At 53.8% G+C, this 23,178-nt stretch overlaps 10 protein-coding genes across 10 annotated transcripts; 5 read left to right on the top strand and 5 right to left on the bottom strand.

Annotated features, from left to right (window-relative positions):
- Positions 1-1,811: 1,811 nt before the first annotated feature.
- On the bottom strand, positions 1,812-3,714 carry J7T54_003367 (ATP-binding cassette sub-family F member 2; the record flags this gene model as incomplete). The annotated part of the gene is made up of 2 exons (XM_051509543.1): positions 1,812-1,938; positions 1,991-3,714. The coding sequence occupies 2 exons, from the start codon at positions 3,712-3,714 to the stop codon at positions 1,812-1,814; spliced, it is 1,851 nt and encodes a 616-aa protein (XP_051359444.1).
- Positions 3,715-4,832: 1,118 nt separating this feature from the next.
- On the bottom strand, positions 4,833-5,476 carry J7T54_003368 (uncharacterized protein; the record flags this gene model as incomplete). The annotated part of the gene is made up of 2 exons (XM_051509544.1): positions 4,833-5,396; positions 5,444-5,476. The coding sequence occupies 2 exons, from the start codon at positions 5,474-5,476 to the stop codon at positions 4,833-4,835; spliced, it is 597 nt and encodes a 198-aa protein (XP_051359445.1).
- A 1,285-nt stretch (positions 5,477-6,761) lies between these two features.
- Positions 6,762-7,211, bottom strand: J7T54_003369 (Demethylsterigmatocystin 6-O-methyltransferase-like protein; the record flags this gene model as incomplete). The annotated part of the gene is made up of 1 exon (XM_051509545.1): positions 6,762-7,211. One exon carries the CDS (start codon positions 7,209-7,211, stop codon positions 6,762-6,764), a length of 450 nt encoding a protein of 149 aa, XP_051359446.1.
- A 165-nt stretch (positions 7,212-7,376) lies between these two features.
- Positions 7,377-7,953, bottom strand: J7T54_003370 (Demethylsterigmatocystin 6-O-methyltransferase-like protein; the record flags this gene model as incomplete). Its single annotated transcript, XM_051509546.1, has 2 exons — positions 7,377-7,591; positions 7,761-7,953. The coding sequence occupies 2 exons, from the start codon at positions 7,951-7,953 to the stop codon at positions 7,377-7,379; spliced, it is 408 nt and encodes a 135-aa protein (XP_051359447.1).
- A 2,222-nt stretch (positions 7,954-10,175) lies between these two features.
- J7T54_003371 (uncharacterized protein) lies at positions 10,176-11,629 on the top strand (the record flags this gene model as incomplete). Its single annotated transcript, XM_051509547.1, has 5 exons — positions 10,176-10,406; positions 10,462-10,837; positions 10,891-11,008; positions 11,060-11,122; positions 11,203-11,629. The coding sequence occupies 5 exons, from the start codon at positions 10,176-10,178 to the stop codon at positions 11,627-11,629; spliced, it is 1,215 nt and encodes a 404-aa protein (XP_051359448.1).
- A 1,231-nt stretch (positions 11,630-12,860) lies between these two features.
- J7T54_003372 (uncharacterized protein) lies at positions 12,861-14,228 on the top strand (the record flags this gene model as incomplete). Its single annotated transcript, XM_051509549.1, has 1 exon — positions 12,861-14,228. One exon carries the CDS (start codon positions 12,861-12,863, stop codon positions 14,226-14,228), a length of 1,368 nt encoding a protein of 455 aa, XP_051359449.1.
- A 2,238-nt stretch (positions 14,229-16,466) lies between these two features.
- J7T54_003373 (glucanosyltransferase-like protein) lies at positions 16,467-18,065 on the top strand (the record flags this gene model as incomplete). Its single annotated transcript, XM_051509550.1, has 1 exon — positions 16,467-18,065. One exon carries the CDS (start codon positions 16,467-16,469, stop codon positions 18,063-18,065), a length of 1,599 nt encoding a protein of 532 aa, XP_051359450.1.
- A 1,173-nt stretch (positions 18,066-19,238) lies between these two features.
- J7T54_003374 (diacylglycerol diphosphate phosphatase / phosphatidate phosphatase) lies at positions 19,239-20,063 on the top strand (the record flags this gene model as incomplete). Its single annotated transcript, XM_051509551.1, has 1 exon — positions 19,239-20,063. The coding sequence occupies one exon, from the start codon at positions 19,239-19,241 to the stop codon at positions 20,061-20,063; it is 825 nt and encodes a 274-aa protein (XP_051359451.1).
- Positions 20,064-20,878: 815 nt separating this feature from the next.
- J7T54_003375 (26S protease regulatory subunit 4) lies at positions 20,879-22,398 on the top strand (the record flags this gene model as incomplete). Its single annotated transcript, XM_051509552.1, has 4 exons — positions 20,879-20,881; positions 20,931-20,987; positions 21,038-21,844; positions 21,892-22,398. The coding sequence occupies 4 exons, from the start codon at positions 20,879-20,881 to the stop codon at positions 22,396-22,398; spliced, it is 1,374 nt and encodes a 457-aa protein (XP_051359452.1).
- A 107-nt stretch (positions 22,399-22,505) lies between these two features.
- J7T54_003376 (uncharacterized protein) lies at positions 22,506-23,084 on the bottom strand (the record flags this gene model as incomplete). Its single annotated transcript, XM_051509553.1, has 2 exons — positions 22,506-22,847; positions 22,911-23,084. The coding sequence occupies 2 exons, from the start codon at positions 23,082-23,084 to the stop codon at positions 22,506-22,508; spliced, it is 516 nt and encodes a 171-aa protein (XP_051359453.1).
- Positions 23,085-23,178: the final 94 nt, after the last annotated feature.

Consider the following 23,178-nt stretch of genomic DNA (forward strand, 5'->3'; position numbering starts at 1 on the left):
GTTGCTGCTGATGGTGGTTATTGCTAGTGGGCGAGCGTAATCTGAATGTGGAGTGATGGCTATGGCTTTGGCTCGGGCTCCCTGCGTTGTTCATCTCGCGACGGTCGCGCTCGTCCCGCCGACTGTCACGTTCATGGTCGTCTCCCTGCAGCACCGTGGAGCGGAAGCTGTTGCTGTCCATTGTGGCCCACGTACACTGGACCCTCACGGATGAGGGTTGTTGGGGAGATTGCTAACGGCTCATGGACTGTGGTCAGTCGCGGTGCGAGGGAAATCGGGGGGCTCGCGGTGGCAAGCTGCAATCTGCAATCGCGACTCGCAGTGCGACTAAGACGAGAAGCAAAAATGGGGAGGGAAACAGCCGTATCGGACACGCAGGTCCACGAAGTAGTGGGAATGAGGACAGCAAAGTTGGTCGACAGGCTGAAGAAGAAGATGGACACGATCCCGGGGTTAGGGTGGGCGTGTCAGGCTGGGGGAAGAGCGCCCGGCAGGTCCTGCCGCTCTCTGCGGGTGAGGCCGTCGACTGCTGCGACGTCGCGATCTGGTGGTGATGACTTCAATTCCGACAAATGACGATAATTGCTGTGCATGGGGTTGGTAATGATTACTTGTACGCTGATTCCTTGTGTTTTTACGCGATAAACTGGCCATTTGGTACATTTGTACACAATGCTCTCTCCTTTGTCGCCATTGCAGGCTATCCTCGCGCCCTCACCTCGCCTCAACTCACCTCATCCACTCCCGTGTGTCCCATCCAACTTTACCTTACTCTTACTCCGTACTCACCCCGACCAACTACTTCCTGCCGGCGCCTCCACCATGGCCGCCCACAGGGATCACGATCGAGACAAGCTGCATGAGATATTGCTTTTGACCGATCCATACACTTAGCATTTACTATCCCATCCAACGGCGGATGTCATTTATCATCATTGCCATCATTCTTCAGACCGCTTGGCCAGTCTTTTCATCATCCTCATCAGGGGAAAAGACAGTGCACACACAGAATTCGAGCGGCTGCATTTCAGGCCCATAATAATTATTACATGTCTCCCACGGCCTGGGGCATGGACCGGGGTGTCCAAGAAGCAGACAGCCGGTACAATCGCACAATCCGGCGTTGGTGATACCGGTGCAGCTCGTGCTGCTGCTTTTCTCCATCATCCATTTGGCGCTAACTATCAACTTTGTGTTTGTGCGTATTCGCAAAATGCTGTAGGCTTCTCTAACACGCATTGCCCGAGCGCTGCTCGCCGTATTACATTCCATCAGTGTGCGCGCTTTAATGTCGCCCTATCTGGCTGGGCAATTTCGCGCTTGTCCAAATCCAGCTACGTGCGTCACGGCGGTCAAACGGGCATCACGTGATAACGAGCCGGCTCGCTCGGTCACCACCACCTGCTGGGTGGTGAGAGCCAAAGCACCGTAATGATATTTAGCACACCCTACAGTCACGACGCGTCAAAGCACACATCCGCAGAAAAGTCTATTGGCAATGCACGTAAAAATTTGTCGACAAAGAGAATCCTAGATGCGTTCTAACCCATGACAAGAACTCATTCATCCGTCCGGCCGACAAGACCGCTTCTATGAAAAGGGGGTATCCGTTCGTGCCCCTTCCTGACTGTTGGGCGTTCATGACTGCAAAGGAACCATCCTCTATGATGGCGTGGATGCAGTGTGCAGCGCCCGCGTGAAGCGGCCTCTAAAATGTGAAGCAGCAAGTTTCGTGCTTCCTCGGTGGCCGCTATCTATAAATTTTTGCTCATGTTCTCATATCCATATTCTCGACTCGGGCGGCCGTCCGTTTAGACAGCACCGGCGTTGATCATCTTCTTGCGCAGGTAGTTCTTGTACTCGCCAATACTGCCATCCCATTCTTGAATCGAACGGTTGTCGCACACGAGAATCTGCTTGGCAATCTTGTCGAGGAGACTGTCTCATGTTAGCTGTGTGCATATTCTGGGGGAAAAGGGACTATACGTACCGGAAGTCGTGGGACACGACGACAACACCTCCGCTGTAAGCATTGATGGCGTCCGCAAGACTGTCAATGGTGGGGATATCGAGACCGTTGGTAGGCTCGTCGAGCAGCAGCATGTTGGGGCTCTCAATGGCCAGCAGGGCAAAGACGATACGGCTCTTCTGGCCCTCTGATAGGGTGCCCATCAGGGCAGTCTGGGAGTCTCCGCTGAGGCCGTACTTGCCAAGCTGTTGGCGCCAGTACTGGTAGTCTTGCGACTTCTGGGGGTACTTGTCGCGCACAAAGTCGAGCGCCGACTTGGTCAGGTCAAGCTGCTCGGCGCTGTGCTGCGAGTAAAGACCAAGCTTCAGGTGAGTGTGACGGGTGACGGATCCACCAGTGGGCGACAGCTTGCCGGTCATGAGACGCAGCAGAGTCGACTTGCCCACACCGTTGGGGCCGACAAGGGCTGTGCGCGAGTCCATGTCGAAACCAAGTTCGAGGTTGCGGTAGAGGTCATCCTCGGGGTTTCCGGAATACGAGAATGTGACGTTGTCGAAAGACAGAACGGGAGGGGGCAGCTTCTCCACATCGGCGAAACGGAAACTGAACACACGGTCGGGAGTCACGGGCTGGATAAAGCCATCGGCCTCCATCTTGTCGAGAATCTTTTGGCGGGACTTGGCCTGCTTGACCAAGTTGGCGTAGGTACCAGCACTGGCAATGAACTTCTTGATGTGGACGATTTCATCCTGCTGCTTGGTGTAGGCCTTCATCTGGTTGGTCTCGTTCTCTGACCGTGTCTTCTGGTACGAGTCGTAGTTACCACCATAGTACTTGAGCTCCTTGTCGCGCATGTCGATCATCTGGTTGCAGACGCCGTTCAAGAAGTCCATCGAGTGAGAGACGAGAACAAGGGTGCGCTCCCACTTCTTGAGGTACTCCTCGAGCCAAACGCAGGCTTCGAGATCCAAATGGGCAGTGGGGTCATCAAGAAGGAGCAGCGAGGGCTTGACGAAGAGGGCCTTTCCAAGAGCGACACGCATTCTCCAGCCACCAGACATGTCCTTGGTCTTCTTGTGGAGGGTCTTCTTGTTGAAGCCGAGACCAGTCAGGATGAGAGAGGCACGGGTAGCAAAGGTGGAGGGGTCCATCTTGTCCATGTGTTCGTAGAGATCGATGAGGACGGGGCTCTCAGGGCCTTCGTCCTCAAGGAGCTTCTCAGCGAGCTTGTCTAGGCGCTCCAGCTCAGTCTCGGCTTCCTTGACGACCCACTCGAGGGCACCGAGCTCGCTGGGAGGGGCACCCTCGTTCAGAAGGTAGATGTCGACGTGCTCGGGAACAGGGTACTCGCGGGCGGCAATGGCCTTGAGGAGGGTGGACTTTCCGCAACCGTTCTCGCCGAGAAGACCGTAGCGGCGACCAAAGGACAACTCCATGGTCGAGTCTGTAATCAGCACACGTCCGTGGAACACGAGACTGACGCTGGTGATCTTGACGTCTTTGCTAGAGGCGACCGAAGAGAGGACACCAGTAGTGACACGGTCGGAGATACCGTGCTTGTCCATCTGCGAGGCCAGGCGGTCGATCTCGGCGGCACTCTTGTCGTTGGTAGCGGGGGCATCGCTGACGATGGGGTTGCCGTGGGCATCGAGCTCAGGCTCAGCCTGTTTGGCGGCCTTGCCGCCCTTGAGCTTACCCTCGGCGGCCTTCTTTGCGAGGCGCTTCTCCTTGGAGGCGGAAGGCATCTTGTCGGACTTGTTGGGAATAGGAAGAGAGTGGAGAGGTAAGGGAGGTACGGCACAGAATGTAGTGCTCGTTGAACTGAAGTCCCTAGTGTCGAATACTAAGAAACAAGGGTATTGGGGAGAATACGAATCAACGTAATGTCTGGACCGCCAGTTCAATAAAGAGTGGCGGGAATGTCCAAGAGAAGGGTTGGTTGGTGGTTTGTTCAAAAAGTCGGTTTGTCTCGAGTGAGTGTCAGGCCACTGTTTGGAGGCGGGGTGATTTTTTTCGCCGTGGTGGGGCAGTGGAGGGACAAATTTTTGGTGCGGCGGCCACTGACAAGCCGCCTGACAATCATTGAGGCGACTGGACTCGACCCTCCATCAAGGTGACTGGCTCATCAGCTGAGGCAGGGCTTGCAAAAGCTTTTGACTTTGCACCGGGTATGTTCGTAATGATGTCTGTCCTTTTTCACCTTTCACCCTTCGCAGCGATTATCTGCAATTCCTTGTTCTCATCGTTTGGTTTGAAACCTAAGGTACCTTGATTGGGACCCCGAATGATCTGTGCTTATCTGGCAGGACCCTTGGCCTTGGGGCGCAATTGACGTCATGCGCCCTGTCCCCTCATCCAACACGATACAGACACTAATTTTCCAGCCGCAGAACAATTTCTCGCGCAGTAGGACGGATCGGTAAGACGTGTCGTCTGATATGCATTGCATGCGGTCTCCTTACCCTGTGGCCCTGCCTCGAGTTTGATATTTCTCGAAGACAGGTAGTGGTCACATCACGTCGTAGGCGTGCAGGACCCTCTAAGCGCTCCCGGATCACAGCCCTTGTAGCTCAGGGGTAGAGCGTTGCACTTGTAGCAACAAGTGATGCAAAAGTCCATAGTTCAAATCTGTGCGGGGCATCGTTTTTGCTTCGCCAGACGAATGATGGAGAGCTCGTAGGCACGATCGCCTGTTGCTGTTACTGTTGCAGGCGAGGGTACTCAACATATTGGGATTGGACAATGGACCGTACAAAACGGCATCCGATCAAGGTAGCAAATAAATCATGTCTTTCAGATCGTCGTCTCGTCATTCATAGATGCTATGAAACAGTTCCTGGACGCCTTCGTTCCCATAAACCCTTTAAGCCGATGTGGACGAGTTCAGCGCGTCGTACTTGGTCTCGTTTGAGATCTCGCCATCACGAGGGCCAGCCCCCCTTGTCCTGGCCTCGTTATTTTGCTCAAATTGCAGCTCCGCAGCCCGAGAAGGATCGTCCTTGCTGCCCACAGGGGCATTGAAGGCCTTCTGGGTACCGTCCTGAGCACCAGCATCGTCGAAGCCCTCGGTGATGTTCTTGCCGTGGGGACCGGACTGATCCACGGCGTACTGGGAGGCAATGTAGGTGGGAGCAGCGCCAGCGTTGCTATTGGCCTTTTGGCCCTCAGCGAAGGAGCCAGAGTTGGTGGCCTCGTCGTAGGAGGCGGCGTTGCCCGAGGTGCGGTCGTTTGCCTCGCCGCGGGACATGGCGTTGGGGGCTGCGCCTAGGGTGGAGGTGGTAGAAGCGTTGGAGGGCATGTTCTCGCCGTGGATGCCCTTGTTGGCGGCAAAGCCGCCGCTCTCCTGGAGAGACTCAGCAGCGAGCGAGCCTTCGGTGACCACGCCGGCACCCTCAACCTTGGAGGGGGCGTTCTGGCCGAGATCGACCTGGTCGTGTGAGCTTCATCGGGTTGGGTTTCTCAGTCAATGCTCACCTTCTGGCCTTCACTGGGAGCCTTGCCAACCATGTTTGCTGACTTGATGTCGTTGTATGGTGAGTCGGTTTCGATTATATCAAAGTGCGTTCTGTATAATTGATGATGATGATGAAGAAGAGAGTAACCAACTCTGGCTCTGAGAAGCTCATATACCCCTCCAAGGAAGCTTCCCAACTACATTGTCATATGACATCATGGCTCGCGATGCTCAATGATTCGGACCAAAGTGTCCTCTCAACGAGGAGATTCTCCACTGCCGTCAAATCGCTGCTTCTTCAGGCTACCATAATCCTCTTCTTTGCGTGGAACTGTGGTCTGTAACTCTGTATTCTGGAGACATGTTACATCATTATTGTACGTAGCCATCTTGCGGCTTGCGGCAGCGGAAGGCTGACGTGAAGGTCTTGGCCAGGAGGAGCCTGCGACAGTGGCAGGTTATGACGAAATCCTGATCTCGATCGCATCTGGGACACACTAGGCACATTAGTGTCACACCGTGAAGAGACTGAGAGATGCCAACAGAAGCATCGGCTTGTGAGGGTCGTGTTCCTTGCATTGGACCTGACAGACTTTGACAGGTATCGTCAGAATTTGAGGTTTATCAAAATACGAGGTTGTACCATCCGCAGCAGATGAACAGGGGGTGGATTCGGTGCAATTCCATTTGTGGATGCCTGGTAAGGCTGGTATCGTGGCTTCAGAGGCAATCATGTCTTCTACCTACCCTACGCAGATCACCGCCGTCATGCTGAACACGACGAACAACAGGTCGGGGGCCGTTCGAGGGAATATTATCTTGTGAAGAAGTGAAAATGTTCGAATAAATCCAAAACTCATACGGGCTCTCTAGAAGAGTTCTATTACAGCACGCCGAACAGGCTGTCGAAACGTCACTGTGGTCATTTTGCCGCTCCCTCGAAAGCTTGGTGAATGGACAATCATAAGACAAAAAATTGTGTGCCCTCGTGGCTTTGGTTGCCGATTAAATCAAGCCCCTGTACACGAGTTGGTGAACCTGACGTTCCTCCAAGTTCATACCCCAAGAGTCTCTAGAAGGTGTGGCACTAGGTGATAGAAATAGTGATTTCTCGACGGTGACAAGTGGAAATTGATTCTTTATCTTCATATCAATGTCCACATATACTCACCCCACGCCAACTCGCACTCGACCAAATTCTCTGCTCCCTCCCCGCCACTACAGATACCACTGATTTTCAACCAAACCCCCCCCCGGTCAACAGATCCTCCCAGTTCTCCCTTGTGCGTTCGCAAGAAGACAGCAACGTCAACATCATGATATCCAACTTGTGGTCTCCTAGTGCGCGCCTGTGTCAGGAATCAGGTTTTTGTTGACGAGGAGCTTGCTGCAGCCGGGCTTCATGGCCGCGGTGATACTGGAAAGGATCTGGAGACAGTTTCGTGGGGCCAATCGTGGAGGACGGCATGCACAAAGTAGGCTCTGGCGCATGGGATTTGTCATTATTTGATGCGTGGAGAAGGAGGATAAACACGTATCTTTGATGGGCTGTTCGGTGTAGAAGTCGTAGGACACGGACTCGATACGGCCGTCAAGCTTCTGGATTTGGCCGATGACGATGGGCAGATCTTGACAGATGAGACGACTAGGCATGTTGGGGTGCTTATTGTAGGATTCCTCCAGATCGTGACCAATACTGCCACAAACGTCGACAATCAGGGCACTGCCTTCGGCATTGTCAAAGCCCCTGACGAGGTTCTCCTCAACGGTGTATGAACCGGGATCCATCTATGACGAACGACCTTGATGGCATCCGCCTATGTGATGGTTGAACTACTGGCCATACGGCTGGTTCGCCTGAAGCCACTGGAAGAAATTCAACTCCGTGCTGAACGCCATATGATAACGCCCATCAGAGATGCTGTTGGGCGTTTCCCAGCCCGTTTTATGCGCTCATTTGGAAAACTGTTCAAGGGCAGCGTCGCAGCCTCCTGAGATGGTAGGGTAGTCATCGCCGATGATGGGGACGGCCATGGCTTCGGCGAAATTGTTGGTTCGCTCGTAGGTGTCGGGGCCGAGCTCCTTCAGGTATCCCATGACAGCAAGGTGCTTCATCAGGCGGCACAGGATGGAAGGAGCGATGTCTTTGGCTTTGACGACTTCGGCTGCTTTAAAGAGGCCGGCGTGTTAGGCGAGATACTCCCAGATGCCTTTCTCTGTCCCGGCCGTCAGAGCGCAGAAGGCTACAGGCTGAATGGCGTCGGACTGGATGCATTCCTTGGCTCTCAAGACGATCGAGAAATACCTGACCCCAGCAGTGGCGGATCATCGTCTCACGGGGAGCCTCAAGAGCCTTCCACAGGGCCCTAGCCTTCAGGCACAGACTCAGACGAGTCTCATCGCTGGTGTTCTCGTCAAAGTTATCACCCAGAGCACTGATCTGCTTGATCAAAGACGGCACGGCGGTGGCACCGGTGATGGAGGTGACAGATACCTCTGCGGGTTTTGCGTCTCCGTTGCTGACAGTCATACCCTCGATGTACAGAGGTGAAGAAGGAACGCGCGGGTGCGGCTACAGATGCAATTGGGGCGGACACAGGCCAAGTATTTGGACAATAAGACTGCGAGAATGGGGGAAAGACGAAATGCATCACGATAGACTTGGGTGAGTTCTGACAGTTTTATTAATATGCCTCGGCTCTGCACGGCCACGACCTTTGGGAGTCTGGGAATGGAGGTTTCTTGTCATCAGTCCGAGAGCCCCAACCTGAGAACCCTGCATCTATCCAGGACTTAACACATTGTGTCCGCAGCAGGCGATTATGCACAAGAAACACCAGCGTAGCTATCCAAATGTCCAGCCCCTAATGCATGGAAGAGGGGGCCCAAACCTGCATACAAATATCTGCCGAACAGTGGGATGGACCACGTGGGATGTTGTCGCACGCGATTCGAGGCTGTTGGTTGTACTGTGGACCTGCTAGCTGCATACTGCATGAAGACTGTGGTACGCAAGCTCGAAGATTCTCTTAGGTGCGACCAGCCCCTTTCAACGGATTGCAATAGTGCCGGCCTCGTTTGAGAAATGAAATTTTACAATAGTAGCTCCAGACGGATGTGGCTCTTCATGGAGCAGGCACAGCTCTTAGTTACGTGAGGTCAAAGCGTTTTATTAGACCTCGACTGGAGCTAAACGAGTACCAAGATCGTGATCGTCACGAAAGTCTATTACAACAGCCTATCACTTCAAGTTACAATAGCTGTCACCATCAACATGATTCATTTGTGTTGGTTTGTGGGGTGATTTGGCAGCTTGGCCAGCCGGGGGGCATGGATGAAGCGTGCGGCCGACGCGTCAAGAACTCTGATAGGCAACTGTACATGTAGAAAAGGGTGTACGAAGTAGGGCCTATTAGTATGTCTCTGTCTCACGGATTATTGACGTCTTGTAGTTTGCCGCGGCTCTCCGTGTGCGGTGATACTTGGTAGTGTTAATGAGCTATCTAGTAAATTGACCTCTCATTAAGCTTCAGTATCGTGGAGAGGTTTATCCATAGTACTCCGTAGAAGGGGTGGAACTTCATGGTTAATTTCCACACTTTTTCAACGGGGCCCCGGGATGCGAGCCGGCTGCCGGCCCCTTGCCCCGGATGTGATACAGCCCCTCCCCGCTGACAACCGACCCAGTCATCTGGGATAATTCATCCCGATCCTGCCCTCCGATGTCTTTCTTTTTTTTACTTTGGAGGACACAAACTCACACAGTTCTCACATAAAGATGGTCTTTGGTATAAAGATGGCCAGTCCGAGCAATTATAGTACTGAAGTAGAACGGTAGAAGCATCGAGCTGGATATGAATTAAGATATTATCATATGCGGGAGGGTGAGAGTCTGAGAGGTGGCAAAGCACTTGGACTTCCAGGCTGATTCTAGGCCACACATGCATGCATGCAGCTTTCTGAGTTTTGATTGGCCCACCCCTCGCGGTGATATATGATGAATCATTTCCTGAAGCATCCCCGTCTTTGGGGCAGCCGGGAGAGAATAACCCCGCGACACCAGTACATACTTAACGCCCCGTTGCTGGAAGACAAAGCTCCCATGAAGCAACATGGATGCATTCCAAGGAGACAATTGGTTTAGGATTTCTGTATTCTGGGCGGCAATCGGATTTTTTCTCGTGGGGACAAACGCTCGAGTGCCGAGTCACAAGGAGAAAGTTACGTTGTAAGTAAGGCGATAAGCAGTGTGTGGCACATAAGTAAAGGACACGGATGAAGAAAGCCACAGCAGACGGCACAGACAATGTCTCATAATTTTGGTACGAAGGCTGCGAGCGGCACGAGTCGGAAACACAACATGACAGGCCGTCGAGGACAATGCGGGCTCAGCCTCTGTGGCGGTATTCTGCAGGACAACCCGCAGAACCGGACTGCCACGAGATCTTCATTGCTTCTATACCGATCTGGAAGAGGGAAAGCTGTCCATGGTCTTCGACCCAAGCCGTGCCCTCAGAGGCCACCCTTATCGAGAGAGGCGTCGACGCCCCTATTCCATTGAATGCTTTTATTAAATAGGTATCCCACTCATTTCGGCCCCAAGGTAGACTGAAACTGTCAGACAGTCATCGATAGTCACTCTTTTCTCCTTCAATCTTTTATTGCAATAGCCTCCTTCTGCGCTGGACAGCCTTGACAGCTCAAAACATCTTCTTACAACCTCACCTTTGCGCCATCAAAGGCTAGGACACAATGGCACCTCAAACCAGTTCTGCTGATGCACCGAGGGATCCCAATGCGGAGCCGTCGTTGCTGCCTCATCACACCGTTTCATATCTTGCTGCGAACAAGGCCCCGTCCATCGTGGCGGTGACTGTCACGCTCTCGGTTTTGAGCACCATTTTTGTTGCCGCCCGGCTCTTCACGAGGCAGAAGATCATGGGCAAGATGCATCTCGACGACTGGCTTGTGGCATCGTCTATTGTATGTTGGACGCACTTCTTCCTTTCACGTGACAACCAGAAAGTTAACATGCCAGCCCTGCCTGTGGACGTGCGTGGCGACGGCCATTGTCGCAACACAGAATGGCAACGGCAAACACTTCGACACTCTCAGTCTCAACGACAAGCAAGGCGCCATCTTCTGGACGACCCTCGGAATACCCTTTGCTGTCACGTCCTTTAGCATACCCAAGCTGGCTGTGGTCGCACTGCTCCAGCGCCTATTAGTTCCCCGCAAGTGGCACCGCATCTTCCTTTGGACCTTGGCGCTGCTCTGTGTGGGTGCTCAGCTCGGCTGCGTCGTCATCCTGTATGCCCAGTGTTCACCTACGGAGTCACTGTGGAATTTTAGTATCACCGAGAAGACTTGTATTGACAAGTGGGTTCTCGTTGACTTTTCCATCTTTGCCGGTGGTAAGCATGTTTATCTGGAGAGAAAGGGCCCATTCACTGACAGTCGTTTCCAGGGTTCTCCGCCGTGACCGATCTATACCTCGCCGTGTATCCGGCTGTTGTGCTGTGGAAGCTGCAGCTCAACGTCCGAAAGAAGATTGCGCTATGTGTGGCCCTGGGTATCGGGTCAATGTGAGTCTAGTCCGATCTTGCCAAGATGTTGCTCAGGCACTGATCTTGTAGTGCTACCATTGTTGCCATTTACAAGTGCACGCGTCTGCCATCGCTGGCCAGCGACGATTTCTCGTATGAAACGTCAGATCTTATAATTTGGACTGTGTGAGTCTGTGTGTCGGACAACAGAAAGACAGTGAATTAACGTGCAGCAGCTTCGAGGCCGCCACCATCATCATCGCTTGCTGTATTCCGGTCTTGCAGCCACTAGTCGATCTACTCTTCGGCCGTCGCACCTTGAATGGGTCTTCGGGATACCAGAACTACGGCTCCTCGGGTCGCGGTCGTATGAAAGGCGACATGGAACTGGACGACAACGGTCGAAACCGCAGCAAGAATCAGAGCCATGTGGGCACCAAGCACACGGTTCATGTTGACTCAAGAATTAGAGATACGGATGTGGGTTCTCAAGAGAGCATTCTTCGGGACGATGACGTGGACACGAACAGGCAAGGCCACGGTTGGCGAAAGAAGGAGCGCAATGGTCGCATCGTAAGGACTGATGTCGTGACTATCACGTACAATCAAGGGGATGACAGCCGAAGGGAGGCTGCGCCTGCTGATGATCCAACCGACTGATCGAGGATGTGCTATTATTCTTTTGTTGCGTTGCCGTTTCAGGGCGTTCTAAGGATGTCAATTTTTGCTATGACTGGCTATCTTGTCGCTGTCGTCTCGTGAAGTTGCCTCGGACGAGCGCAAGGGATCCGTGTCATCAGCAATCAAGTCATCCTGATTTGGAGAGGAAAGCGAATAGTAGTTGGAGCTCCATGATTCGGGCACTTCGAAGACTGTCTCGCTTCAAAATCATTCTCAGTGAGTCCGGGCACCTTTGAGAAGCCTCGTGCCGTGCGTGCTTCTATTCTGTACATGTGTGCCCCGTACTTGTGCTCAGATCCATGACGTGCAAAGGCGCAAACAAGCCAGGACACCAACACCTGAAGGAGAAAGATATATATATTTCTGATTTTTTGCTGTTCATCATGGCCCAACAAGGGTATTTCATGGATTTCGTTGATAACAACCCTCCTTTGCTGTGGCTATCCCACTTGCCGTGCCTTATTATTGGCGGGCCGGATGCACAATATCGTCATGAAGTTGGAAAGACTCCACTGCTTATCCATCTAAAATTAATATTCCGATGTCGATCTCACCTCGATTGGCGTGTCACCATTTGATGGGCAACTTAAGATAGCGTCCAGTCGTTATGATGCGCAATGTCCCATCAGATGGACTGGAGTCCAGTCGTTCCTGTCGCGTCAGAATTCCATTCGAAACGGGCTGGAGCCAAGCCCCGCCGCTGCCTTGCTTTGCAAAGACAGAAGCAGGACAGCAACCTAATTAGCTGTGCAACCAGGTTTATTTTCAGCCGTCATCGGCATTTGCGGCGTGGTCTGACGGCAAACCAATGGCCCCCGACGCACGTCGCGCCCCCAGTCCTACCGCTTTGTCTGTCGTCAGCGCCTCAATTAGTTCACGACTGAGGTCTCAGGAGCCCCTCCCGAAATACGCTGCTGAGGCATTGGCGCCAAGCTTGTACTGCCCTCTGGGCGGATGGTCACACGTTGAAGTGACGCACAACAGGGCCCTTAGTCGCCCCAGCTGCACATGCTTGGCTCTCAGATGAGAAAGGAATTTGCCAAGCAACGAGTACCGGCGACAGGGCAGAATCTTTATGCGGCCGGTCGCGTGTGACGGCAACAGCATCGTCGATGACATACGGTTACATACTTACAGAGTCCACCTACAAAAGCAAGCCCTTCCCCAGAGTAAACACCATTATCCCTTATTCGATATACAGGGCCTGAAAATGCCCAAACAGTCAAGGCCAACGAGTCCCAGTACCTGGAGGCGCCGGTCGTGGGCATCTTTGCGGTCAACGCCGCGCAGCAATCGCATCACGCGGGTCCTCACAGCCATCCTCCTCTTCGTGTGCGTGTTGCACGCCTACGATAAATTTTGCACAGCACGCTGGGAGCTGTCCATCAAGTACAGCCCGACGCAGTTCACCAGGCTTTCTGTCGAGGAGCAGATCCGTCTCGCCGATCCACAATGGCAATCGAATGAATCAACGGAGCTTGCGCCATACCAAGACTCCACGGACAAATCAGCGTACTCGCGCGCTGCGCTATTGAATGACGGCCTGCAATGGACAAAATTGGGTGGCGGGTTCGAGGGAGAGACATTCCGCTATCGCGATGTGGTCATCAAAGTCTACCGGGAGCGACACACGCCCCTTCGAAACTGCATGCTCGGACGTGAGCCCGAACAAAGGTGGCCGACTGAAGTGGCAGCATCGCTGATCATGGGTGGGATGAGAGGGCGTGGGGAAACGATCGAAGACGACGCTAGTTTCCTGCCGGTGATAGACTACTTTCTGGCTTCCCCACCAGCGAAGGACCAGCTTCAGTCCCGGAAATGGCATTTTGTCACAGAATTCCAGGCGAATGGGAACCTGGGGAAGCTCGGTCAGCGGCTGCGGGAGTCAGAGTCTGTATATACAGCACGTGATCTGGACACCATCTTCCGCCCTTCACTAAACAGAGTGCTCCAGGCCCTAGAAGATATGCACGCAAATCACGACCTGTGCCACGATGATCTGAAAATGGACAACATCTTCCTGGGCAATAGGCACAATGCCACGGAGAGATTGCCACCGACAGAGGCTACGCACTGGCTTTTGGCGGATCTAGGTAACGCCCGCGAACGAGAGCATGCGTACCATGCGACTACCATATGGAGGAGCCGCAATCTCATGGACTGCCGCGCCAACGACGTCGTCCGATTGATGAAGACCTACTTGGAGTTCCTTCGAATGTCCGTGGACGACTTGGAAAGGTTCGACGCGGAGCTCTTTGAGGCGGCGGAGCCATGGAGTCGTCTTTCCTGGTCCGTCCTGGATGGATCGCAGCAGCAATACCGCACAACAGCCGGTTCTGTCCTGAACAGATCCTTGGAGGATTTCATGCCGACCAACGCGCCCCTGGCAGGTGCACCGCGGCAGCCGTTCAGCTTCCACAACCCTCTAGCACGCCTATTCGCGGGACGGAGGTGGGCGCTGTCGAGTGCGACGCAGCGTATCCTCGAGGTCCAGGCGCGTGAGAGGAGCGCGCGCGTATGGGGCATGGCCTCCGTGTTTGGCGTACCTTACCCTTCATGTGCGGACACGACACCCTGATGCTTTTTCCTCCTCACTTTCGGCGCTTTGCGATAGGATACCCTTGACTTTATATTACGAGTAACGACCAGTATAGACACTATCCCCTTCTCAGTACTAAAATAAACTTGATCAGTATGACCGGTCATGAACTTATGCGAACTTGAACTCACTTGAGATGCGAGTCGTGATAATTTCAGGCATCAGCAAATATGACCAGACTGTCGTCAAACACCGAGCATGATTGTGAAACCACACTTACGCCTTGGGTGAATGGTGGCAACGATGGTTAGTGGGGCACATCGTGCATCACGTGGCAGAGTCGACTGCGTATTGCTTCAGTGAAAGCCGGACCATTCACTCACCTGACGGGCAATCATCCCTATCTGGCTGCCTTTGCGTCACGATGAGGGGGGATGTGATCGTCGACGGCGATATTGAAATAAGCTACAAAACGAGGCTGTGTCGCGCAAAGCAACCTTATATTTAAGCTCGTGGGCCCTGGGGTTGAAGCTCAAGCCAAACTTTTTTCAGGACTCCGTACGTATAGGAAGAAATTGTTATTGAACCACCATCAACCCATCTGCAAATCCACGAAAGCTGTGGTCCAATGATAGACTCAGACGTTATGACCACTCACGCCGAGCACACTGCGAACGACGCGTCGCGCGATTACCCACACGCCTCGTCGCCTGGGTTTGAAGCAGGTGCACGACGCGTGGGACCAAGTCCTTCACGGTATTGGCACACTTTATGAAGAGGTTTTTGGCCGATGAGACAGCGCTTCCAAGTCTTACTGGCGTGGGCAGGCCAATCGTGTTGAGCCCAGTTGTAGCACACGCAATCTGAAACGAGAGGACGTCACGATCTTCGCTCTGCACCTGGAATGCGGCGTTTCACTGCCACGATTCCTCAATCTATCGACGTCCTGCAAATCAATAAGAAAATAAGCTTCGAGAATAGCAAGGATTCAGAAAGATTTCCTCGGCAATTGTCAAGTCATGGAGCAGGCGTCCCGCCATCAAGAAGCCAAGCTCTCAAGCGGCATGCACGACAAGACCCAACTGGGGAGGGTGTCTGTCCGGCGCGATGTGAGACGTATGAGTGATCTACCGCCCGTCGTAATTTTAGTTAGACCTGAGCCTGGTACCGTTTGAGGCCTTGTTAGAACTTAGCACGACGTTGGAAGAAGCGAATTTTGTGGACAGGCCCCAAATTTGACGAGGCGATCCATGACTATCCGTGGGGACGTGGGAAAAATGGGCTCTTAAGGTTGCCCAGTAATAACGCGTCAGCTTCATACAAGAACTCTGAGCAGGAGCAGAAATTGCGAGCTAGTGAGGTCAATGGTTTGTGGCAATGATTTATGCATACGGATGCGATTGCGTACACATTACTTGGCGGTCTTGGGAACCTCTCGAAGAGTGGTGGCGATGAACCTGATGAAGGCATCGAAATCAAAATGAGCAGGCACGGTGTGAGTCTTCAGTCCCAGACAGCCTGTTGCATGGGTGAGATGCACTGGAGATTGCCCCCTTTTTCCCTCTCGTGATGGGCTACGTGAGTCTAAGACACAGTGTGCCGGACGTTCCCTCAGCATTATGCTTGAAACAAGCGTAAAACGTTATCGCTTCTTGGGAATAGGCTAGCAGAATCGTACCACACTTGGCTGTGTTGCTGATAACAGCTCTAAGATTACAGTAAGGCTAGTGGACCCCATCGCACTCTGATTGAATGCACTGTGTCACCGCCAAACCCCTGCAGTCCTTTTGCAGCATCGGCGCCCACCATTGGCTGCAGACCTGCCAATGGAACGAACTTCCAATTGCCCAGCGCCGTGGCAGCTGCTGCGCCTCGATACTCTCCAGAGCGTTTGGCTCGTGAAGCAGACGTAGTATCGCCTAATTCGAGAATGTGGGGACTCTATGACAGCCCTCAGGGGCTCGACTCCCCGCTGGTCTGAGCTTGGCAACCCTTCATCTTCGCGACGGCGCCTGCTTCTTTTCCCTCGCCTCCTTCTTCCTTCTTCGATCAACGACAATCGCTTCTGTCACGCGCTTTTTCCTCCTTCACTAATTCTTTACCACTTTTTAGAAACGCTCTTGCCCTCTACCCGGCTCATCGGTAGTCCGAGGTTCGCCGCCTCCCTCTCAGGCCTCATCTTCCCGACTCTCTTTTCGCACGTCCGCGTTCGCGTCACACGTCTTTTTTTCAGAATCAACAAATTCATCCACCAGCAAACTTGGGGTATTATTCACAATGCTGTCCAAACTTTCCATGCTCGCTCTGGCGAGCTATGCCACCGCTGAACTCGCCCCCATTCACATCAAGGGCCAGAAGTTCTTCTACGAGAACGGTACCCAGTTCTTCATGAAGGGTATCGCCTACCAGGAGGAGTCATCCGCCAAGGGTCAGACCAACGATGACAGCGACAAGTACAAGGATCCCCTCGCTCAGCCCGACCTCTGCAAGAAGGACGTTCCTCTGCTGAAGGAGCTTGGCATCAACACCATCCGCACCTATGCCATCAACCCCAGCGCTGACCACAGCGAGTGCATGGAGCTACTCGACGAGGCTGGCATCTATGTCATCTCTGATCTCTCCCAGCCTGCGCTGTCCATCATCCGTGACGCCCCCGAGTGGACTGTCGACCATTACAAGCGCTACATGGCCGTTGTCGATGAGCTGGCCAACTACAGCAACGTCATCGGTTTCTTCGCCGGCAACGAGGTCTCGGATGCCAACAACAACACCGAGGCTTCTGCCTACGTCAAGGCTGCCCTTCGTGACACCAAGGCCCACATCAAGGAGAAGGGCTACGGGCTTGGTGTCGGCTACGCTACAAACGACCACCCTGACATCCGCGATGACATTGCCACCTACTTCAACTGCGGTGAGGATGAGGAGGCCACTGACTTCTGGGGCTACAACATTTACTCGTGGTGCGGTGACTCCTCCATGCAGGAGTCTGGCTACGCCGACTGGGTCGATTACTACAAGGATTACAACGTTCCCGTCTTCTTCGCCGAGTACGGTTGCAACACTCAGGGTGGCGCCGAGGGTCGTGATTTCGAGGACACTCGTGCTCTCTTCAATGATGAGATGACTAGCGTCTTCTCTGGTGGCCTCGTATACATGTACCACCAGGAGGACAACGACTATGGTGTCGTCGAGTACAAGAACAACAAGCCCCAGAGGATGGACAACTTTTACGAGCTCAAGAAGGCCCACGCCGAGGTCGACCCCAAGGGTGTCGACGAGGACGACTACGACCAGGAGCACGAACGTGAGGAGTGCCCCGAGCTCTCCCAGTTCTGGAGGGCCAACGCTCGTCTGCCCCCCACCCCCAGCGAGGAACTTTGCGATTGCGCTGTTGCCGCCTCTGGCTGCCAGGTCAAGGACAACGTTGACAAGGAAGACTACGGCGACATCTTTGACTTCATCTGCGAGAACGAGGGCGAACTCTGCACGGCCATCAACGGTAACGCCACCACCGGTATCTACGGTGCCTACTCGGCCTGCGACGCCAAATCCAAGCTCACCATCCTCCTGGGCATGTATTACGAGGCTCTTGACAATGCCTCAGATGCCTGCGACTTTGACGGCCAGGCCTCCACCAAGGATGCTGACGATGACGACGACTGCGCCGACGCCCTCGCCTCTGCTTCCGAGATCAACGCCGAGGCTGCTACTGCCACTGGCGCCATGTCCGAGCCTGCCTCCACCGGCGACTCTGACGAGGCTGACGACGAGGACTTTGGTATCACCAACGCCCCCATCGCCCGCGTCTTCAACTCCGCCGTCGGCCTGTACATGGTCGTCGCTGCTGGCGTTGGTGCTGGTGTTGTTCTCCTGTAAGCGGATGGCTTTTCGAACAAGCCATTCTTTGTCGAAAAAGGATCGGTTTGGAGTTTTAATTGACTTGGATGCATTGCTTGCGTTTCGGACTCCTGTACGGACCAATCATTTTTTAGGTGTGCTGATTAGATCAAAAGATGTTTGTTGATACTGTGTAACGTTCCGATGTCTCTTTTGTGCTCCAGTGAGTCTTGCACACGTCATCTTGTGAACCTGCTTTTCACCTTTCGCTCGTGCACTCTGCCCGTGTGCATCATAGCCATTTGGTGTTTTGACCTCTTCCTGGTATACATCGACATTGGTCCATGTCCGAAGAATAGATCAAATGTGCATTATCCACCCCGAATATCCGCATCGCCATGGGAAATCAGAGCATCGCAGCTCGCGAGGCGCCAAATAAGTCTCCAGACAAGCCATCGAACAATGAAACCGCCGCGTCACCGACAAGCCAAGAGGCACGTCCATTGAATCCAGCGATAATTAGGCCAATGACTGACAATCACCAAAGGACGTCCACGAGTCCAACCAGACCAAAAGCAACGAGGCTGGCGCGCAGCATTCCACAGAGGCCACGTTCGTTGCCCCGGCTGGTCGAAATCCCTGTGGCTATCCGGGAAGGAAGAGCTGTTTCCCACCCTATGGCATGAAGACGGACGAAAAGACGGGGTAGAGGTAGTGTTTTGATGACGCCGCTGGACTTCGTCTTGGAGAAGCCAGCATACCCGGCGGCACATAAAGTCTTTAAGATCACGCGCTTTGAGGAGAGACAAGTGGTACTGCAGAGCTCGAGTTCAAAAGAAGGTTAAAATAGAAGGTGCGGGCAAGGCCAAATAAAGTCGAGGGAAGTTGCGCGTTCAATGTTTGATGTTATCATCTTATGCAGCCGATGTGCCCCTGTTCCATACACTGCATCATCTACATATTACCAATCATCCTTGCCTTTGAACTAAAAGTCTACTCGCTGTTCCCCTCAGCCTTTTAGATCTTTGGTTGTTCTCACAATGCCCCTCGACCTTCCGGTGTCCGTACGTCCTCGCCCTCTAGCTGCGCTCATCCTCTGGTGGCGTCGCCGCTGGCCAGACCTACTCTGGTGTGTTGCGCTTGGTGCAATAGCATTATTTGTAAGTCTCGCACCCAAGACATTGTCTCTGTTTCGTCTACTGACGCATCAAGATGGACAGGGTGTCGCCCCCGTTCGAGCGCCGCTTCGCCGTGTATCAGGACACCCAGCGCACAGTAGTCAACACCGACTTGGCATATCCAGAGAGGGAATGGATCCTTTCCTCCATCGTGGTCGGCTGTCTCGCCGTCTTTCTGCCCCTTGGCGTTTTCACGACTGCGCAATGGTGGTTACGCTCGTTCTGGGACTGGGATGCTGCCGTCCTGGGTCACTTACACTCCGTCCTGCTGGCGACACTGATTCAAGTCGTTCTAAAAGTGTTGGTCGGCGGCCTGAGGCCGAGTTTTCTCGACGTATGTGAACCGAATCTCAACGCCTCAATTAGTGCCCCGGAAGGAAATGGGTTTCGGGACATCATGTACACGACGACCATATGCACGGAAACAGACAAAACTTCGATGCGGAACGCCATGACATCCTTCCCCAGCGGACACAGTGCCGCCGGGCTCGCGGCGTCTGTCTATCTGTTTCTCTGGCTGAACGCCAAACTCAAAGTGTGGGCGAACCGTCGAACCGAAATCTGGAGGGTTACAGTCACAGCGATGCCCATCCTACTGGCTTGCATCAACTGCGGCCTCCTCACCGTCGACAGGATGCACCACTGGTATGACATTGTCGGGGGGGCACTCATTGGGATCGCCACAGCCTTCGCGTCGTACAGGGCCGTCTATGCAGCCGTTTGGGATTGGCGGTACAATCATGTGTTTCTCGATGGCGTTAATAGTTTTGACTATGAAAATAGAGATGCGAACTATGCGCACGGGACTCTGACAGAGAAGGGTGGTTGGACGACAGCAAAGAGGAGAGAAGATAGCTGATGGCTGGACTCTGCGAAACTCGATTGCGGAATTGGGCCCCACCTAGGAGATCAGATAGGTTGTCCTGACCTTTTGTTCGTACTTATATTGATATGCTCATACTTGCCCGGGGTAATCGTGACTCCGCTCATTTAAAATCATGGGCCGCTGGATGTCTCTCATAACTTTATAGCCCAAGAAAGTCCCTGATGGCAGGGCTGGGTCGTTGAGGCTCAAAAGACAGGCTGGAGTAAGGACCAGGCGAGTGATTACGCGCAGATCACGACCGGGTGAACGTTGAATATCCCGAGGTGAGCATTCTCGAGTCATTCAATCGGATTCGGTCTGCAGGCACGATGCCGTGGTATGGTCGGCTTATCGAGTCGACCATCACCTGTGTACCACAGGCAGTCTGTCATATCAGTTTTCACTGAAAGTGGTGCGCCGTACGTAGTGAGAAACCGTGGCCGGCTGGTACTGAAGTCGAACTGTTGATTTGCCATACTCCGCAGTCCATAGCATGATTGCGCAAGGTTCCTTTGGAACACTGTCGCTGCACACACGTGGAGGGCTCCGACAAAAGCAACGTAGTTGCTGAAGCCAAATTCAGGGCGCGTGGTGGATCACTAATCTGCACGTGACCCGATCCAAGCTGTCGTGTTAGGCTGGCGCCTGGCGGGTCGCTTCGATTCCATCATCATCCAACGCCAAAGCACCAGCGCCAGCTGCCTGCATATCAGCTCATCAAGCAGCCCACCCGCGTCGCCGCTCGAACAAGCTCAAAAGCGCATAGGAGATAGAGAAGCTCATCAGACAGACACAAGCAGTCCGCCAAGATGGTAAATAGCCCGAGACGGCGCCAAAGAGCCTTGTACTGACATCAGCTAGGGTCAAGGCCAATCTGGCATGGGCGGCCAAGATGGCAAGGATGACAAGGATAAGAAGGTTCGTCTCTCTGGCTCGCTACATTGCGCAGTTGACTGACCCCCTCGTAGAAGGACAAGCCGAAGTACGAGCCTCCGCCTCGCCCGACAACCCGCATCGGCCGCAAGAAGAAGAAGGCGGCTGGCTCCAGCGCCGCCGCGAAGCTCCCCGCCGTCTACCCTACCAGTCGCTGCAAGCTCCGTCTTCTGCGAATGCAGCGCATACACGACCACCTGCTCCTCGAAGAAGAATACGTCGAGAACCAGGAGCGATTGCGCAAGGCCAAGGCTGCTAAGGAGGGCTCTGCCACCGCCAATGAGGCCGATCAGGATAGGCTGGCCGACGAGCGTGGCCGCGTTGACGACATGAGGGGTAGTCCAATGGGCGTGGGCACTTTGGAGGAGCTCATCGATGACGACCATGCCATTGTGAGCAGCACCACTGGCCCCGAGTACTACGTCAGCATCATGAGCTTCGTCGACAAAGACCTCCTGGAGCCCGGAGCCAGCGTCTTGCTGCACCACAAGAGTGTCAGTATTGTCGGTGTGCTGACGGACGATGCCGACCCGATTGTGAGTGTGATGAAGCTTGACAAGGCGCCAACAGAGTCGTACGCGGATATTGGTGGTTTGGAGCAACAGATCCAAGAGGTGCGAGAGTCCGTGGAACTGCCTCTGCTACATCCTGAGATGTACGAGGAGATGGGAATCAAGCCACCAAAGGGTGTAATCCTCTACGGTGCCCCTGGTACCGGAAAGACGCTCCTGGCCAAGGCTGTTGCCAACCAGACATCTGCCACTTTCCTGCGTATTGTGGGTTCCGAGCTCATTCAAAAGTACCTCGGTGACGGCCCTCGTCTGGTGCGCCAGCTCTTCCAGGTATGTGCTTAGACTATCCAGTGTGGGATTACGACTGACATTACTAGGTCGCTGGAGAGAATGCACCCTCTATCGTCTTCATTGATGAGATCGACGCCATTGGCACCAAACGATACGAGTCTACATCCGGCGGCGAGCGTGAGGTGCAGCGTACCATGTTGGAGCTGCTGAACCAGCTCGACGGCTTCGATGATCGCGGCGACGTCAAGGTCATCATGGCCACCAACAAGATCGACACACTCGACCCTGCCCTGATCCGACCGGGCCGTATCGACCGAAAGATCCTCTTTGAGAATCCCGACCAGAACACCAAGCGCAAGATCTTCACACTGCACACATCCAAGATGAACCTGAGCGAAGATGTCGACCTCGAGGAGTTCATCTCGCAAAAGGACGACTTGTCAGGTGCCGACATCAAGGCGATCTGCTCGGAGGCCGGTATGCTGGCGCTACGCGAGCGCAGAATGCGCGTGCAGATGGCAGATTTGCGATCTGCGCGTGAGCGTGTGCTCCGTACCAAGCAGGAGGGCGAGCCAGAGGGTCTGTATCTGTAATACGTAACTGCTGGGATGGGATAGACAGGTCTCTAGGAATGCAAAGCACTGGAAACACGAGTTTTTATCCATGCATTTGTTGTGGAAGTGCGCGCGTGCTATCGAGCTCAATTCTTTCGCTCAACTCTGCCATCCACGCCCTTCTCGTTCTTAACAACCTCCATCTTGCGACCCGCGGCATCTACCTGCATGTCTCCCTTGACACCAATAGGCGAGTGGACGTAGAGCCATCGTGCAACGAGGAAGCTCCCGATAGCCCAGCCCCAGACCGACACCGCAATAGAAGACGTGACCAGCAGCGTCGGGACGAGAACCATGAAAGCAACGCTTATCCAGAAAAGACCAAAGACCACGGCAACGCCGAGTGCCAACGCGACGGTCGACACGCTGAACGCGATGAAGAGTAGGAAGGGCAGGAAGGAGAATGCGAGCTGCGCGACTACGAATGACTGTAGCGTGTTAGTCCGTCTGTGCGCACGCAAATGTCTATGGGAAAGAGGGGAGGGTATTACGAAGAGGATTGGCCTTGTGTGCGCGAACTCGGACGCATTCTCGTACGCGGCCTGGCGCGAGGATGCCAGGACGACGCGGTCGAGGGAGCGCTGAGCGACAGAATAGACATTGGATGCCTGGGTCTGTGCGGTCGCGCGCACGTTGCCGTTGTGCGTGCTCGTGTCTGAAGACATGCTACTTCGATGCTGATTTATTGATTAAATATTTGTTGATGCGCAAGGTTGGTTGCTCTTGATGAGGCAAGGGAGAGAGTTGTGAGCTCGGTGA

Source organism: Emericellopsis cladophorae, assembly GCF_022114955.1.
Source record: "Emericellopsis cladophorae strain MUM 19.33 chromosome Unknown NODE_64_length_119800_cov_120_522489, whole genome shotgun sequence".
Classification (NCBI taxonomy): Eukaryota; Fungi; Ascomycota; class Sordariomycetes; order Hypocreales; family Bionectriaceae; genus Emericellopsis; species Emericellopsis cladophorae.